Source organism: Diadema antillarum, unplaced genomic scaffold (genome assembly GCF_040938485.1).
Source record: "Diadema antillarum isolate AM-2024a unplaced genomic scaffold, OU_Dant_1.0 seq00000209_RagTag, whole genome shotgun sequence".
NCBI classification, from domain to species: Eukaryota; Metazoa; Echinodermata; class Echinoidea; order Diadematoida; family Diadematidae; genus Diadema; species Diadema antillarum.
The window spans coordinates 289199-306366 of record NW_027271267.1 but is presented as its reverse complement, the minus strand read 5'-3'; the positions used below and the strand labels follow the sequence as shown (position 1 = coordinate 306366).

Genomic DNA, 17168 nt, shown 5'->3' with positions numbered 1-17168 from the left:
GAAGGAAACAGCTGTGAGTGATAGCCAACATGTCAAATATTTTTGTGATACACATTTGCAGCTGATGTGGCATTGTGAGGAACAATTTTGCTGTGGTTGAATTACTGGTGTCCGTTTCATAATTTAAAAAAAAAAAATAGAAAGAGCAAAAAAATAAATAAACATAGGGGTTTGTTGAAATGTTAGAGATATGGGCTTATTGTGATTTTGAAGTGGCGGCTTATCAACTAGATGTATCATAATGATAGTGTCATGGTCAACAATTAAGCTGTTCCATACTAAATTTTAAAATGTCCATAGATTTAAAGGACAAGTTCACCTTCGTAGACATGTGGGTTGAGTGAATGCAGCAAATTAGCAGAATACATCAGTGAGAGTTTGAGGGAAATCCAACAATCCGTTCAAAAGTTATGAATTTTTAAAGTTTCTGCTCAGTCATGGCTGGATGAGAAGACTACTATAGCTTGTGATGTCACATGAGTACAACAGTATTAAGAAAGTATAAAGAAAATTCACCTTATTTTCACTTTTCTCGCATAACAAAAGAACACTTGACTTCTCTCTTTCAGAAGGCAAGGGAATAATATTATCCTTAACATACATCAGTAACAAGTCCAAGAAATGTGCACTTTATTCAAAAAGTAAAATTTTGTGAAATTCTCTTTTTATTTTCATTATATCGTTGTACGCATGTGACATCACACACTGTAGTAGTCTTCTCATCCAGCAGTAATGGCACAGATACTTAAAGAATTCATAACTTTTGAACGGATTGTCGGATTTTCCTCAAACTTTCACTGATGTGTTCTTCTAATATTGTTGCATTCACTCAATCCACATGTACATGAAGGTGAACTTGTCCTTTAATATACAGGCCACCAGGTTCCCTTACAGAATGGGTTAACACACATGAGAAATTCACTCCCTTCACGGTGATTGAAGAAGGGTCATCAACTTCAATACTGTCCTGCCAAAGATGAACATTCTAATACACTTGTGCAACATTTTTGTTATACAGCAGGGAAGATGGTTTACTCTTAAACAAAAAAGGAAAATATAATCTGTGAGGAATGCATACAGATGAATTTGGTTTCTCTCGATAAAAGAGGGGGACGATATGATTTGAAAATGTGATACGAAGACCAAGTAGAGACTTACACTTGACAGGCCATGCTTTTAAGAAGCTGTGCAAATGAGGGTGACTATTTTTACAACAAAGAAATAAGATGACTGAGTAAACATGGTACACAGAGAGAAATTTGTGGTCAGAGATTGTGCAAGAAAATAAATATGTAGAAGAAAACTTTTTGTTTCTTTGATTGCTAATGATTGTTGGACCATTTTTGCTGCTGTGTTTCTTTTTTAATATCTTTTAATGTGTGCAAAAATAAGTGTTTCATAATCATGATATATACTATACCCTGCAGCCAGGGAATCCCTCCAAACCTATCTGACCTGAAAACAGTGTCCAAGAAATCTGTCGCACCCATGTTGTGCTTTTTTTCTTTCTTTCTTTTTTTCTTTTAATAGCCTCATAGTGCCAGCAACATGCAAAGAGCTGAGTCACTGGCTGATCTACTTCTGGTCAAGCCAATGACCAGCGAATGCATTACGGACAAACACACAGTGTCTGGCACACATTGTCTTCTCTGTACGTCTCTTCCCTACAGGCTTACGTCAAGGACCTTGATCTACTTTGAGCCTCCAGCACAGCATTAGAGCCATGCTTCCCCAGATTACATTAACTCATGTTCCTCGAAAAACATCTATGTCATGGGGGGGGGGGGGGAGGGGGCAGAGGGGCTTATCTTACTCTGCATCTGATTGGTCAAGAGTGGGCATGGGTCAGCTCATTAGAATAATGAATGTCTTGGTTGGTTTAGCCCCTCTGTCTCTGTGGTAAGCATCAGGTCTGATACACACACGTGAGAACCTGGTTTGCATGTAATCATGTTGGCTAGGTTGTAGAATTGGGGGGGGGGGGGGGGGGTGTTGTGTTGTTGATGATATTTTTTACTTTTTATGACTCCCCTCTGTGTTTCCACACAGTCGCCCCTTTGTCTTGTGGCTTAGAATGCTCTGGCTGTTAAAAAAAAAGTGCATTGATTGGACGAGGGACAGACTGGGGAATGATGCAAGGGAGGTATGGTCACTTGTTTACATGGCGGAGGAGCTGATACTGTCAGTTGACTTCTCTCAGACGGATGGCAGGAACAATTCTGAACTTTTAGCTTCCTACTTCATGCTGCCATCTTCCTCACGTTTGATTGTTTTGTGTAACTTTATCTTTGAGGGAGAGAAAGAGAGATAGTGGAGCTGTTCCCAAGGAGAACATGAGTAGCTTGACCAATGGTGTGGCTTGTCCAATGTCCAGCGCTGTGGAGTGAATGATACAGGACTAGTGCACTATAACTCCATGCTTGTGCTGACCATCCAGTGCAGGTTACCTTGTACATGGCCTACAGAAGGACTGCTTAGCGAGGGAAAGCAGGAATATCACTACACCACTGTGATTCTTTTCTTGGATGCATAATCGTCATTTCGGGGAAAATGAAGAGGTAAAGTTTACTGTTAACTGAGATTTCATGGAGGACACAGCTAGCAAAGATCATGGTAGGATAGGTAAACTACAGTGACTGAATTCATAGTCTTGAGGCTTGTGTAGAAGGCCATTGTAGCCTGTAAATAGCATTTGTAACAGACAGACAGACAGACACACACACACACAGACACACACACAAACACACACACACACACACACAAACACACAAATGTTAAGCAATATTTGTTAATTTGTCATTATGAAATCTCAGAAGTTTACTTACTTTATGTGTCACCCATACATATTTCTAAACAATATGCCATCTGAGAGGGGTCTCCATTAATACTTTGCCAAGATTGAATAATATTAATACATGACTATTTTCGTTTTGTTTGTTATACCTTTACCTGTATTACCGGATCTACTAGAAAAATGCAGTTGCTTCTGTAGTCAAGTTTTATCATAGGCCTACATGGTGTATGTCATCTTTACATTCTGATCAAATTATGATAGCATTCATGGGCAGCGTCAGTGATGACACAGTTTTTAAAAGTGCATGCATTCCAAAAAGTGTATGTGAAGATGTTGTGAGCTTCATCACTTGTTAATTGTCCTGATAACTATAGAAAATTAAAAATTCCTATCTAAAATCAATATGCATAGAAGTTAGATTGTGCGTCCATTGATTTCATGTGAGAATCAGATAGAGATGTATGATAATCATTAGATAATTTTATGAGACAAAATCTTATCTTTCAGAGAGTATGGTTCTTGACACATTGTGCACTGCCCCCTCCCCACCCCACCTCCCTCCCCCGCTTAGAGTGAAACGTCCACATAATAAACTGAAATTTAAGAAGGTGTTGAAAATGTTGATTTTCTTTTTTTAATGACTATACACAAAGCAGAGTTTGGTTACTGTAAAAGCTGAAGTGTCCGTCCGTGTGCTGCAAAGTGTGTTTTTCTGATCTTCCCTGAATGCTTTGCACTAAGAAAGATGGAAGAAGAGACAGGAAGAAGCTTTTGCTCAGCTCAGATACAGTCCACTATGTCAATATCTTTGTAAGATGAGCGGCAGTCAGTCCTGAAATTGGACATACCCATTTCTCGTAGGTCCATCTTATGGGACCGACGTTCATCTGTGAAAGAGATCTTCTGGGTGGATATCGCAAATTACTTGAAGCTGGAAAGTGCATGCTTTCTCGCGCACTTTGGCAGTTACCTTTCACAAGGTGGGCCTTACCAGTCTGCCCACTCTGGAGACTAGTAACCTGCTGATAAAAGGTGGAAGAGAAATCCTACCACTTGGACTCCATTACAACAGATGAGTGCCACCCATAAAAATTTGGTAGAGTGGAAGTCTCTCTGTTTTTTGCTATTTTTGTGTGTGTGTAATGCGAGACATTGGAGCCCTTGATGGCCTGTTTTCCACTTTGATCAGGATCTATGGCAAAGAAAAAAAAAATGCATGGTCAAATCAAGATCAAGCCCCCCCCCCCCCCCCCCCCCCAGCAGCTAGAGAGAGATGAAAATTTCTTACTCATCTTGTTTTGGTTGCCTTTGAGTTGACACCTTCCACTTTGCTCCATGACCAAAGACGTCTGATGTCAAGGTGAAGATGTTGCCATATATACGCATGAATTTGAACTGTTGCTCAGACATAACATTTGGCAAGCGAGTTTATAATTATAGCGCGTCAAAGCAGACGTGAATTCACTGCACTCTTTTTAAAAATCTTTACTGTTAATCAAAAAAGGAGTGCCATCATGGGGGCATTTCATGAAGCATTTTGTCTGACAAAGTTGTTGGACAAATTTGCTCTCAGCCAATCAGATGCAAGGATTTCAGTAGCTTGTAACAGTTTGTCAGAAAAATATGCGACCAGAACGCTTCATGAAATGCCCCCAAGATGCTGACTGTCGTTGTGTAATTTCTGAGCTTTCAAATCAGTAATCTAAGAATGCCCTTCACACTTCAGTTAGTATTTTGAAATAGGACAAGAATGTCTGTTGTGTATATTTTGTTTACGTAGATGGTATTTATGTCATGCTGATCTGGCTAAGCCAGTGGAGATAAAATGAGAAGGAGGGATTGTGGGTTGAAAGGAATTTACTAAAACCTTTGCAACTTGTCCTTGAAACTTAGCTCTCACTACACAGAAGGCGTGTTTTTCTTCTCTCCATTCTAGTCGAGTTAAATGTGTGTTATCACTTCCGAGAAGAGTTTTGCAGTTAACATTTATGATGCGACCTTGCTGTGAATAGTGTCCCGCTAACTCCTGTGCTATATTCGATCTCTTCTTATCTGTGTTAAAGCCACACTTGGGAGATAAAGGGCTAGCTAGTCCATTACAGGCAGTGCCATCATCAGCTCGTATTGCAAGGTTTACTGAAAAATCGGCAGTTAAAATAAAAGTTGTTAAGACATGTTTGCAACTTTGCAGAGCTTTAGTGAGAATTGACATTAGATAACACTTTCACTTAATACCATGTAACTTACCTAACTATCAGCATTTGTAATGAATTTTATAATCAACAATTTTTAAACATTGTGCAGCTTTCCTGAAGTTCAGAAGCTGTGTTCAAGTTATGAGAATGAAGGGTAGTTTTGTGTTTCTTTTTTTGGAGAGATTGTACTCTCAGTGATTTTTTGTTTCTTTTTTGCTCATTACTCTCTGTGAATAAGATTGAATGCTCAATTCTGCATCATCAAGAAAACTTGAGTGACAAAGAAGGAACTAGCCTGAGATTTTAACCAGCATCACATACTGCACTCTATATAAAACAGAAGAAGAAATGTGTGGATGCAAGTTTTGAATCTTCCGTGTCCTACCTGGGGATCTGCAGCTGGTTGTGCAAGATTGTAAATGAAATTTCAAATGGATGTTACTATTAGAAACAAATATGCTCAAAGCTTCATTGGTGTATTTCTTCTTGATCCTGCATGATATTATGTTTGTGGTTACCTCCACCTGTCATTGATCAATTCTGAAAGCCTGTATAATCTTGCATTTGCTGAAAGAAATTCATTTTTGCATCGAGATGCAATCTGCGGAGCAGGGAAAAACACACACATACACACACATGGAACAAAATAAGAAAGGAAAACAAAATATTTTATATTGGTTGTATGCGCAACAAAGCACACACTCATCAAATTTTGTGACGATGGAAGTGCGGGTAAAAATTGCAACAAAATGACAAATGAAATTGCCAGCAAATTGGCGATTGCATTTCCAAATCGATGCAGTCGTTATGGTGATGCCCGGTAACGGGGGAGTGATGAAGGCATCCAGTCTTCTTACGCCACATGCTCTGATGCTCTGTACGCAATATTGCAACCATTATGTCGCAGGACGGCCACAAACTCATTCGCACTTTACATAGAGTGTGTCACAGTGTCTCAGATTTCAGACTTTGCTGTGGATGTAAGAGGAGAAGGACATCAAAAACACACAGATTTTGGATTCTTGTGAGAAATTCTGTGACTTTGGTGTGTAAACGTGACAGACAGAAATAAAGGCAGTGTGTTTGGTTCCCTGAAAAATAGGCAAGATTGCTTCATGTCAGTGAAATTGTTGGCTTATAAAGGGTTGTTTTCGAGCTGCTGGGTCTAGTTCACTTTGAAGTCTCCACAAACACTTGCTGGATGGTTTAGGGCAGGCGAAGAGTTGTGATTTCAGCCAATTAACCTGTTGAGGACGAGTCCCAAGTATACTCGGGCAGGTGGCTATGGAAAATGCGTGTTGTAGCAAAATCAGCCTGTCCTGAATGCGTTATCGTTCCAACTACATAAGGACTGAGTGTCCCTGAGTGGGACATCATATTCTAGCTTTGAAGATAAAAGGGTTAAGGCTTGATATTCAGAGGAACAAGTGCATTACTTGCTTGTATTCAGACATCTCTTGAACATCTGTTCTCACATCACATCTTGCTCTAAGACGATGTATGTACGAACATTACATTACTTGACATATTCAGCTTCAATAGAGGAGATTTAAGGTGCATTTACATTGGAATTACTGTGGTATTAAATTCCATGGGAATTTGTCAGCACCATTCTCATTTGCAGAATACCATGGGAATAGGTACCGCAGTAATTCACTTCATACCATTTTCTTTCATGAAATACTGTGGTATTTGTGGTTAGCATTGCATATGCGCAATACCTCCAAAGGGAATGAACGACATGAAATGTGTCAGTTCACGCGAGATATACATCACTGTACAATTGGTGGTATTTCTTGACACAAAACAGATTTCGCACTGTATGTAGTATATAGTCTGAATTATCACACAAGGTATCACAGTATTTCCCAATGTATTTCATGGTTTATTTGAGTTCACATAATGAAATACTACCAGGTATAGTATTTCACTGTCAATGTCTATACACCTATAGTTAAGGACTTTAAAACTTGTTTGTTTAGTTCTGTGGCAATTCCCTTGCTGGAGCAAAACAGGCTCAAAAGTTGTGCAGGGGGTCTGCAGGTGTGTGTATGAAAGGTAAGAAAAAACAAAAGGTACACCTGTTTACTCATTTTTGCGGAGAGTAGTGTTGTTAGGGGATGTTTCTGGAGTCAGGGTTTATGGGCGCTTGTTTCCAGGATTTTCCTATGTGGAGTATTGCAGGATTGAGGGCTTAATTGAATCATGTCTGGCAGTTTTGATGGGGCAGAAAATCTAAGAGCAAAGCACAAGCACCTGTAGCCGTGCGTAATGGACCCAAGGTATATCCACCTGGCACAATTTGCGCAGGACCCGCTTTGTTTTTGCCCCCCTGATATGGCTGTTGTTGATGCCATGTGGCGTGCGCGAGTTCCCCGAGATTTTAGCCTGCTTAAGGGGTGGGAGAGCGGGGTAATTTTCTCCATCCTCCAGCGCTGAAAATGTTCCCGTAATTCATATGACCCTTTTATCCAATTTATCACCCGCAGTCCGCTGCCACCCCAGAGTAATTTACGCCATCACTTTTTGTCTCCCTGCCAATCACACTTCTCGCAGTCGCCATGGCGACCACTTGCAAATGGGGTAAAGCACTTTTTTTGCGTCGTTATGGGGGCTGCACTGCCCTGTGTCCTGATGCTGCTATGAGGAATGGTATGAGATTGCGCCGGGGATTTTGTTGTGGCTGCTTGTTTAGCGATAGCACTATCTGATCACAAACAGTAGGTGGCTTCCTATTTCCAGCCACTTGTGTTTTCATTTTGTAACTCCTGGACGTTTAACAATAGAAAGCGTTGCTCATTTCCCAATGTCAGATTATTGGTACATGCGCCTATGCACAACTTTCCACGGCAGGCGTGCTGGTGGAAATGAATGTTGGCTGAGAAAATTAAGTGCGGTTGGGATTTGTTCATCTGTATAAGATTGTTTTTCTTTTCATTCAGAGTGAGTGATGCTGCTACTTATGTGCATGTTTACACACTTTTGAGGCAATCATATACTCTATTATCCAGAGGGGTAGGCAGGTCCTGAGGTACATTTTCCTGAGATTTTTTTTTTCTTTCTCTCAAAGCTAAGTGTAACAAGATTTTTTTGCCTTAGCTGGTTGTTACGGCAATGCCTTTGAAGTTGTAGAGTGACGTCCTTCTCCTTTGTGTGTGTGCACTAACTCTATGGGTACTCTAACCCCATTCATTTCCTTGTGGGGTTTTTATTTATCTATTTTTATTGAATCTTTTCAGGAGGGCCATTTCGAAATGGATTCAAAAACCAAATTTTTAATCCTGTCACGCTATGCAGCCGATTCTGTAGAATTTCGGGTATTGTAAGGACGTTGAAGGTATTGATGCAGTATGTATAGTTGGCCTGCGCAGAGATAAAGGGAACTTCTGGGGGCAAGCCCGAAAGAATGAGTTCTGTAATTGGAAAGGTCGGCCATTGTGTCGGTGTAAGCGAGGTGTGACGGCGAGGCATTATTACGCTTCACCTGTGTGTGAGCCCTTCTTATCACACACGAGCAATAGAGAACGGGCTGATGTGTTGGAATGAGAGAGAAGGCAAAGTGTTTTCTTTGCGGCTGGAAATAAAAAAAAGAAGAAGAGAAAGATATATATATGAAAATAGTGGTGAAAGATGAATCTAATCCTATGCTGTGACAAGTTGTTTTCATTCCCCTGTTGCCCTTTGTGCGCACTTGGTGCAGACGCTCATAACTCTTTCGGCCGTCATTGTGTCGCGCAGAGAATGCGGCAATGCGGCAAGAGGTTCGACCAGACGACTTAATGGGCCGTTTCATTCCAAAATTGATTTCCACTCCATAATTATTTGCCTTATAAACAGATTCGCACTCATTATCTTCATGGTTACCCTGTTTTGTCGGTGTCTTGATTTTTTTGTATGCTTTTGAGTGGCCATTTGAATTTTATAGAATGATTTGATGCTAAAAATGGTGATCATGATTAAAGTTCGAATGTGGATGCCCTAAATGTTTGTTTTGAAAGCATGGATGTTAAAAGTGCAGATCCTAGATTCCCCTTTTTCTACATCATAAGGCTTTTGAAACCAGATTTTAAAAAGAATCATTACCTCATGCTTGACATGCATATGGTGGATGTCACTAAAAGTTCAGCCTCTTATAATGGTGAAGAAAAAAAAAATTAATATATAATATATGAGTACAAATGTATTGAAAGTTGTATTATGCTTTAAGTGGGTTTTTTTTGCAATTTTGTGTGATTTTTGTGTACATCTTGTCTCTTGTTTGTTGAAATAGAAAGAGATGAGTTTTTAAATAGCATCAAGGAAGTAGTATCTTTTAAAAATAGATTTGGTTGCCTCTATACTAAGCAATTACTGTCTACTGTAGTCAGTAAACATCATTATGTGTGTTGTAAACAATCAGACATTTTCTCTTGAAATAGATTTGTCTCTGCTCTGACTGTAAGTAAAATGTTGGGCTATATGTTCATGAAAAATGTGTACATAATATATTCTCCAAAAATCTAAATATATAAACATACAAGTCTATATTTATAAGTTTTGTATCACATTGAAGTCTATATTTATAAGTTTTGTATCACATTGACTATGGTAATTATTGTATTTGAAAGAATAAATGTGATGCTGGAGTAAAGATTTGAATTTGAAGTGAATTGATTTGATTCACCCCCGTGCAGGGCGGAGCGCTCTCGTCACGCGGCCAAGATGCGCCGGGACAAGGAGACGGAGGAGATATCGGCCCTGTCCAAACTCCTACCCTACCCAGAGGAGGTGACCAGGCGACTTGACAAGGGCTCCATCATCCGTCTCACCACTAGTTACCTCCGGATGAAGAAGTTCTCCCAGAGAGGTGAGTGATGTGGGTCAGCACTTTTAAAGGGGAATTCCCAGACCAATTTAAAGGGGAATTCCCAGACCAGTTTGAAGTTGAATTCCCAGACCAGTTTAAAGAAATACCCCAATTCCTCAAAAAAATTTTCTCATCCGTCACTCTTTGGAAGCAAAATTTGTTGCTTCCGGACACCAACCAAAATGTATCGGATCACAGTCTGACGAATCCGACAAATCATACATCAATTATCAGGTCAGTGTCAGACATGTTGTGTGTGATCATCATCGGATGGTCTTGCATCATCGGATTATGCCTGCTAATGGCAAGTTAAAGTAGTGATCGAGAATGTGTTAATTTTTCCATCAGAGCAGCAAAGACAAATGTGAGTCATCTGTGAAGGGGTGTGAGTCAGATTCCATTCACATGAAATAGATTGTTTAGCTGTTCTATTGCTAAAATATGGGTCCTTGAGTACCGTATCTACCATTGTATTACTCACACATCTTTTTTTTTTCTTAGTCATGGAAAAAACTTTAAAATTGGAGGGGGGGATAGGGGCTAATACATACATTGTAGTAACAGCAGAAGTTGTGCCTATGAAATACTACATTTCTGACCAAAGGAATTGGGGATGTGGTCAATATATGGATGCAGTTTAGTTCACAGATTTTTTTTTTTCTTTTGTGTGTGTGTGTGTGTGTGTGTGTATGTGGGTGGGTGTGTATTGATACCCCATTTCTTTCAAACTTGACAAAAATGTGCATCTGAATGACACTGAGGTTTTATGATTATGAAGTACCAAATGAGTCAAGTTTTTCTACAATATCATCTCTCATTTTCTGATTTTTTTTTTGTTCTTAGCTCCTTCATCTCCCCTCCCCTCCCCTCCCCTTCCTTTTCCCCCTTAAATTTGTGTAAGCATCTCGGCACACATCACACAAGATGCTTGTGGAACTGTCCTCAGGGCAGGAAATCATCCCAAAGTAGGGATTCCTCGCCGTCCATTGTGGCTGGGCATGGTGAGCCCATTCTCGTCTGACAGGCCTCAGGGGTTCCCGTTGGGCGTTTGATTTTTGTACAGGTAGTACCGTACCTCTCTGCTACAACACAAGAGCATGTACATGCTGTGGATTACGGTGTAGCTAAGAAGTCACAGAGAGAAATTCTACCCATGCAGAAAATAATCCAGTGCAATGTTTTGATATTTCTCTTCGTTCTTGTGTTGTTGCTATCATTTTTCTTCTTTCACTTGTGTGTGGGGCAACATGAGTGGATGGGGCCGATGTGGTAAGAGTAGAAATAAGTTGCCACAGGTAAGCTGAAAATATTTAGTTTCTCCTGGGAAAAGATGCAAAAACTTCAGCCTTCTGAATCACTGTATTGTTCTAGCCTGTTCTAGCCTGTTCTAGAACTGTTCACTTAGGACCTATTGCTTATGTTTTGTATAAATCTTTGATAACATTTTGTTTGTAAATAATGTCTGTTATGATTAGTAGGAAATTGTAAACCAAATCAAACTGAATCAGATCAAATCAAATCAAATCAGATCTGCAAATTGTGATTTAAATTTAATGTTAGGAGACACACAGTGAAGGTATGAAAAATGAGGATATTCTCTTGTTAGAGAAAACTTTATAAAGAAAATTTCCTTTTTCAGAGCTAATATACATGACAATTGTAAAAACAAAATGTGATATATTTTGCAAACTGTTATATTGATGTGATCATCAATTGAATTGTGAAAACACACAAAATTGCAAGATATACCATATCTCAAGACTGCACACTGGCACTGGTCCTATAGTTCCTGACCAGTAATAATTATTGTAGGACCAGTAACTTTTTCAGGAAATAGACCGGTAAAAAGATGGTATAACTGGGTACCTACTGGTCCAACAGACAGGTTGGACCAGTAGAAAAAATGGGTTAGTGTGCCGCTCTGCATACATTTAGTAAAACTTTTAATGGGCATCATTAAAGGACAAGTTCACCTTCATAAACATAAGGATTGAGAGAATGCAGCAATATTAGTAGAACACATCATTGAAAGTTTGAGGCAAATCAGACAATCCGTTCAAAAGTTATGAATTTTTGAAGTTTTTGTGCAGTACCCGCTGGATGAGAAGACTACTGCAGTGTATGAATAACTTAGATGTCACATGCGTACAACAATATAAGGAAAATATAAAGAGAATTTCACAAAATTCCATCTTTTGAAAAAAGTACACATTCCCCTGACTCGTTACCGACAAATAGTATGGATAATATTATTCCCCCTGCCTTTAGAAAGAGGCAAGTCAAGTGCTCTTTTATTATGCGAAAAAAGTGAAAATATGTTGAATTTTCTTTTACATTTTCTTTATACTGTTGTACGCATATGACTCACAAGCTGTAGTAGTCTCCTCATCCAGCGGTTCCAACACAAAAATTTAAAAAATTCATAACTTTTGCATCGATTGTCCAATTTTCCTCAAACTTTCACTGATGTGTTCTACTAATATTGTTGCATTTTCTCAATCCTTATGTTTATGAAGGTGAACTTGTCCTTTAATGATAAAAGTGTAATGACAGAGAAAGAAGATAGTATGGGAGGGCTGACAAAATAGTTGCATACCTGTCCTTCAAATTGGCCATATTATTCAATCTTTGCTCTTCAATATTAAAGAAGAGATCTGAAGAATCTAGGTCACATTGGCTCTGTTGATCTAGTTTCATTTCACATTGGCTGTTTATGTATTGTGTGTATAAACATTTTTCCCCTACTGGTCAAGGGTAAAAGCATTTTGCATTCTTTTTTAAATCTTATGAATGATGTCCATCTAAAGTTGCTGTTCTTTTCTGAATGACTGCTGATAGGATTTAATGAGAATAATGGGGATAAAAGATACGATTTAGGTTATTTATTGCACATGTGGGAATGAAGTAACATGTGCAGCTTAGTTCAGACTAAATGATCCAGTGTGTCCATCTTAGTGAATGGAACAAAAGGGCTGAAAAAAGGGAACACCCGTTCGCAGATATAGGGTGACTGAATGATGGCTGGGTTTCTGGGTTAATTACAGTATCAGTTTCTGTTCACCCTGAAGAATAGTTGTTCGAGGAGGTCTGGTATCAAGGTCGGATTTTCCAAAGCAAAATGGTAACCGTCCTGTAGCACCTAAGGTTGATACAATTTGGAGTTTTGTCCACCGCTGTTGTTGTTTATGATACAATACATTTGGAGAACCTGCATGCTTGAGAAAATACGATTTCTAAAGGATGAGGTTTCAGAAGATATCAACAAGATATATAGTAAGATATTTTTACAGAGCAACCAGGAAATCAAAATGATGAAGATCTGTCATATCCCTAAATACTGAAGGGCCTACATGTGAACTTCCACCACCCTCACCCTCCCTCTCTTTTCATCCGCCAGTTCCTCTTCTAACCTGCCTCTTGCCCTCCCTCCGTTCTCCCGTTTACAAAGTTGATGTAACCATGCATTCTTAGCAAAAGCCCAACATCTGTAGGATATTCCGAAGGACGTACAGTCTGATTCTGTGTTCATGTGTATGCAGGCTATTGACAAACTGATGATTTGTGTTAAGGTCACTATTTATCCAGGTTCAGCTCTCACACTCTATCCCCATCACTCCATCCATCTATTTAGCTATCCATCCATCTTCTCTTTCTTTCTAATTTAGTCTACTTTCATATGCTCCAACCAACCCCCCCCCCCCTTCAAGGAACACATTTCTCATTGTGAGGACGGTAAACACCATGTGTAGAATTGACATGCACGAAGTGACACTGGAGTTTAGCAATATGTCATTGAACTCGAAATTGATTTCTGGTGTTTGTTTCTGCGAGGCGAAAGTTGGGGAGATATCAAGGGGTATAGTGCTGCCAAGAAGGCAGCTAGGCATGTAATGAGGTTTCAAGGGATACCATTTAATACCACATATTGATATTGATTGGTATTTCATTGTGGAGTTATGCATCCAACCATAAGGATGGAAGCGTACATTTGTTGTTGTTGTTGTTTTTCTTTTTATGTACTGCCTTCCAGACCAGCGTGTGCGATATACTGCATGTCTGGGGAAAAATTAGGTCAAACAGCACGCAGGCTTACACCGTCGTCAAGGTGGAAAGATGAAGCTTGCGAGGTAGAATGTAACAAATTTCTCCGCTGGTTCATAATGAATTTATATGTGTCCAGGCAGATTCCACTGATCCCGTGCATTTCTGAGGAGGTTTTGTGAACTAGATCCACTAATGAAATCAAATGCTATGATATTTGATATAACGACATTCCCGCCCCCCTGCCCCAATTTTTGCAGTCTGTTATAAAAGTGCAGGCCATTCTCTCTGTCGAACTTTGCATGATGTCTAGAAGTTCTTTGCATACATGTACTATTGCAAACTGCTTCAGGATTAAAAGATCAGACATAATGTGGAAGACATGCTGTCTTTTTAAGTAGGACAATTTGTAAGATTTGGTATTCAAGAGGGATCTTTTTTTGTTTGTTGTTGTTCTTGTTTGGGGGTTTTTGTTTGTTTTTTTGTCTTTGTTTTTTGCGTGTGTACATCTGTACAGATTACTCAGAAAAGGAGGTTGCACTATTGCTCCGATAATATCATTTGATCTGTTAGGAATAAGTCGTGGCTTTTTGTATAAAGAGAATAGACTCCAGCCTTTGCAAATGTCAATTCTATTCTAGCTTATATAAATGGAATTACTGAGACAAGAAAATACTCATGTACTCATGCATTCATACGACTGACATGCACTAGCATTAATACAAATATGCATACAAGCACTTGAAAGCACTTTAAGGCTTTTTTATGGGGGTGGGGGGAGTTTTACAGTCTGAGTAGAAAGCTGAAATATTTTGATATTTGATATGAAATGGGCCTAATGATCAAGGCCTACATTCGTGGGTAGCATATAAAGGTAGTCACATTTAATTGCCCAGGGTACCTGTCTCTCTCTGTACTTTTCAGTCTGTCTGTCTGTCTCTGTCTTGATTTTGTTTTTTCTTGTGATACCTTGCTTTGATAGGATCTGAGGTGCCCTGGGTTGGGGTGGTGGCAAATGGTAGCTCGGACAACTTTCAACCTCTCTTGCTTACAGATAACTTCAAAAGATTATGTGTGGTCCCTGTGTAATTGTGAGAGACCCACAATGACTTGATGATGACAAAATGATTGACAAATGATTGATATTGTCATGGAACTTAAAGTTACTGCAGGTTTGTCAGAAGTATTCTTCATGTCTTATAAAAGTGTGTGCAGTAAAATGTCCACTGTTTTTGTGATGTTTGTCACTGAGTAAGTCCTACATATTGTACATCTAGATCTTTGCAGCTAATTCTCAAAATCCAGGTCTATATCAGCCAGTAAAAATCTATGAGAATTAGTTAAAAATCTGGCTTTTGTCTTTAGATTGAAACAGCTACCTAACTAGTGAACATCAGTATGAATAGTCAGTTACATAAAGCAGCTGAAGGATCAATGTTTTTCCATTTTAATTTTTTTATAGGTGTATCATGACTGTTTTTAAAAGTTGAGAGTGTCATTTTTACCTGTTTGATATAAAATAGTTTTAGCAGTATTTTATATGATATATCTTATCTCTGTCCATAAAAGGGAATTAAGGTCACTCTCTGGTTTTGGTACACAGGTAATGTACTTTAGAATGTATTCTCTCTCATTTAGTTTACTAATTTGTGTAGAGGGATATAAAGAAAAACAAACAAACAAACAAACAAGGAGATGGGATATAGTGTGGATTGGTATCGCTGAGTCTAGGTAAGGTAGACTACAGCCTGTCTGGCCCATTGTGTACCCTTTCTGCAATATAATCCACTTGGAGATTCCCTCAAGCACTGGCTGACGTGTGTCGGAATGGCTGAGGAGAGATAACTCTGCCCCCTTACAGGAGACATGAATCAAAGATAGAAGGAGAAGGATAGAGGAGGGGGAGAAGAGAGAAAATGACACTTTATAAAACCAGGAATGTGGAAGAAAGAGAGGGATAGAAGTGGAGGCGGAGAGGGGGAGAGAGAGAGATCGAAAAAAAAGTGCATTGACAAGTCTGAGGTTGTCCTAATGGCATTTTAATGTGAAATATGGCGTCACGGTTTTTGCAAGTACAGGGAGTGGAGAGTGCACGTCGTCAGCGTGCGTTTTTTTGGAAGGGTGTCGGCCGTGCCAATCTTGCGAGGTGATGCCGTGGAATCTCCTCCGTCTGCACGTGAGACGGGGAATGCATATTTTCCGGGAGGAGGTGGAAGATGAGGAGGGGGGGGGGGAAGTCCCAAACATGGTGATTGTTTGTGATATTTGTTTGTCATCTGTGGAATACTCCGATTGCGCTTCGATCCGCTCTGCACACAGCAGATGCTCCAGAAAAGAAGGCGAAGAATAAAAAGAGACAAAAAAGGCGATGCAAAGTCATGTCTCCTACATCAATACCCATGATGCAACAGATCGGTCAAGCCAAATTTCGCTGCACTTTTGCACTGGGGTTGAATCAGGTTCTGAAAGCACACTTGAGCTGCAGAAGATTTGATCAAACTAATGGAAGTCCAATGATCCCAGCCAACAAAGACAATCAGAAGAGGACTACAACCATGTGACATTTTTTTTTCCCTCAGAGTATTGAGATGAATTCATCAATCACTTTTCCATCAAAGTGACAAAACATTCGTTGACTGTCCAAGCTAACTGGAATCATGGAAATGAATATCATATAAAAATGATGGGAGTTCCCCTTTTTCAGAATTAAGTGACTGCATGTATTGTTTCCTTGAAAAATGTAAAATTTCTGTGCTCTCATTAGATTGCAGACTTTTAATGAATTGTTTCTTTTAAAAATGTAAAATATGTTTGATGTCATTAGATTGTGGACTTTTAATTTTCTTTTAATTTACTTATTTTGCTAGAATTATGTCATGGATAAAGCCTGTGATTAAGATTAAGGGACCCCATAAATGACAGAAAAAACACATATTTACCATCTAATGTTTAGATGGGTAGGGCAGATGGACATGTGACCTGACAGAAATTGTGTGATTATATCATAATGAGATTGGATGCTCCTCCAATTTTGCTGATTGTTATTTGACTAACGCACTTCGACATGTTGCATTTGTTGAGGATGTATGAGGAATCGTGGGTAAGTTCCTGACTCACCACCTGATCCTTGAAGTGAATACTGGGTGTCTTCCGGAGCAGGGGGACAAACTTGGATAACAAGAGCTCGCGATGTTTGGAGGAACAGGTTGTAGTAAACAATTGTGTTGGCAGGAATGAAGTCTTTTAAAGTACCATGCAAATGCAGTTGCTGTCGACATATACCGTGACTTGG

General features: G+C 39.3%; 1 protein-coding gene across 1 annotated transcript in view; it reads left to right on the top strand.

The window, feature by feature from the left end:
* Positions 1-17168, top strand: part of LOC139728984 (uncharacterized) — a 184071-nt gene that overhangs the window by 124240 nt on the left and 42663 nt on the right. The window contains exon 3 of the mRNA XM_071639910.1: positions 9663-9835. Coding sequence (XP_071496011.1) covers positions 9663-9835 — 173 coding nt within the window. The remainder of the gene's footprint in view (positions 1-9662; positions 9836-17168) is intronic.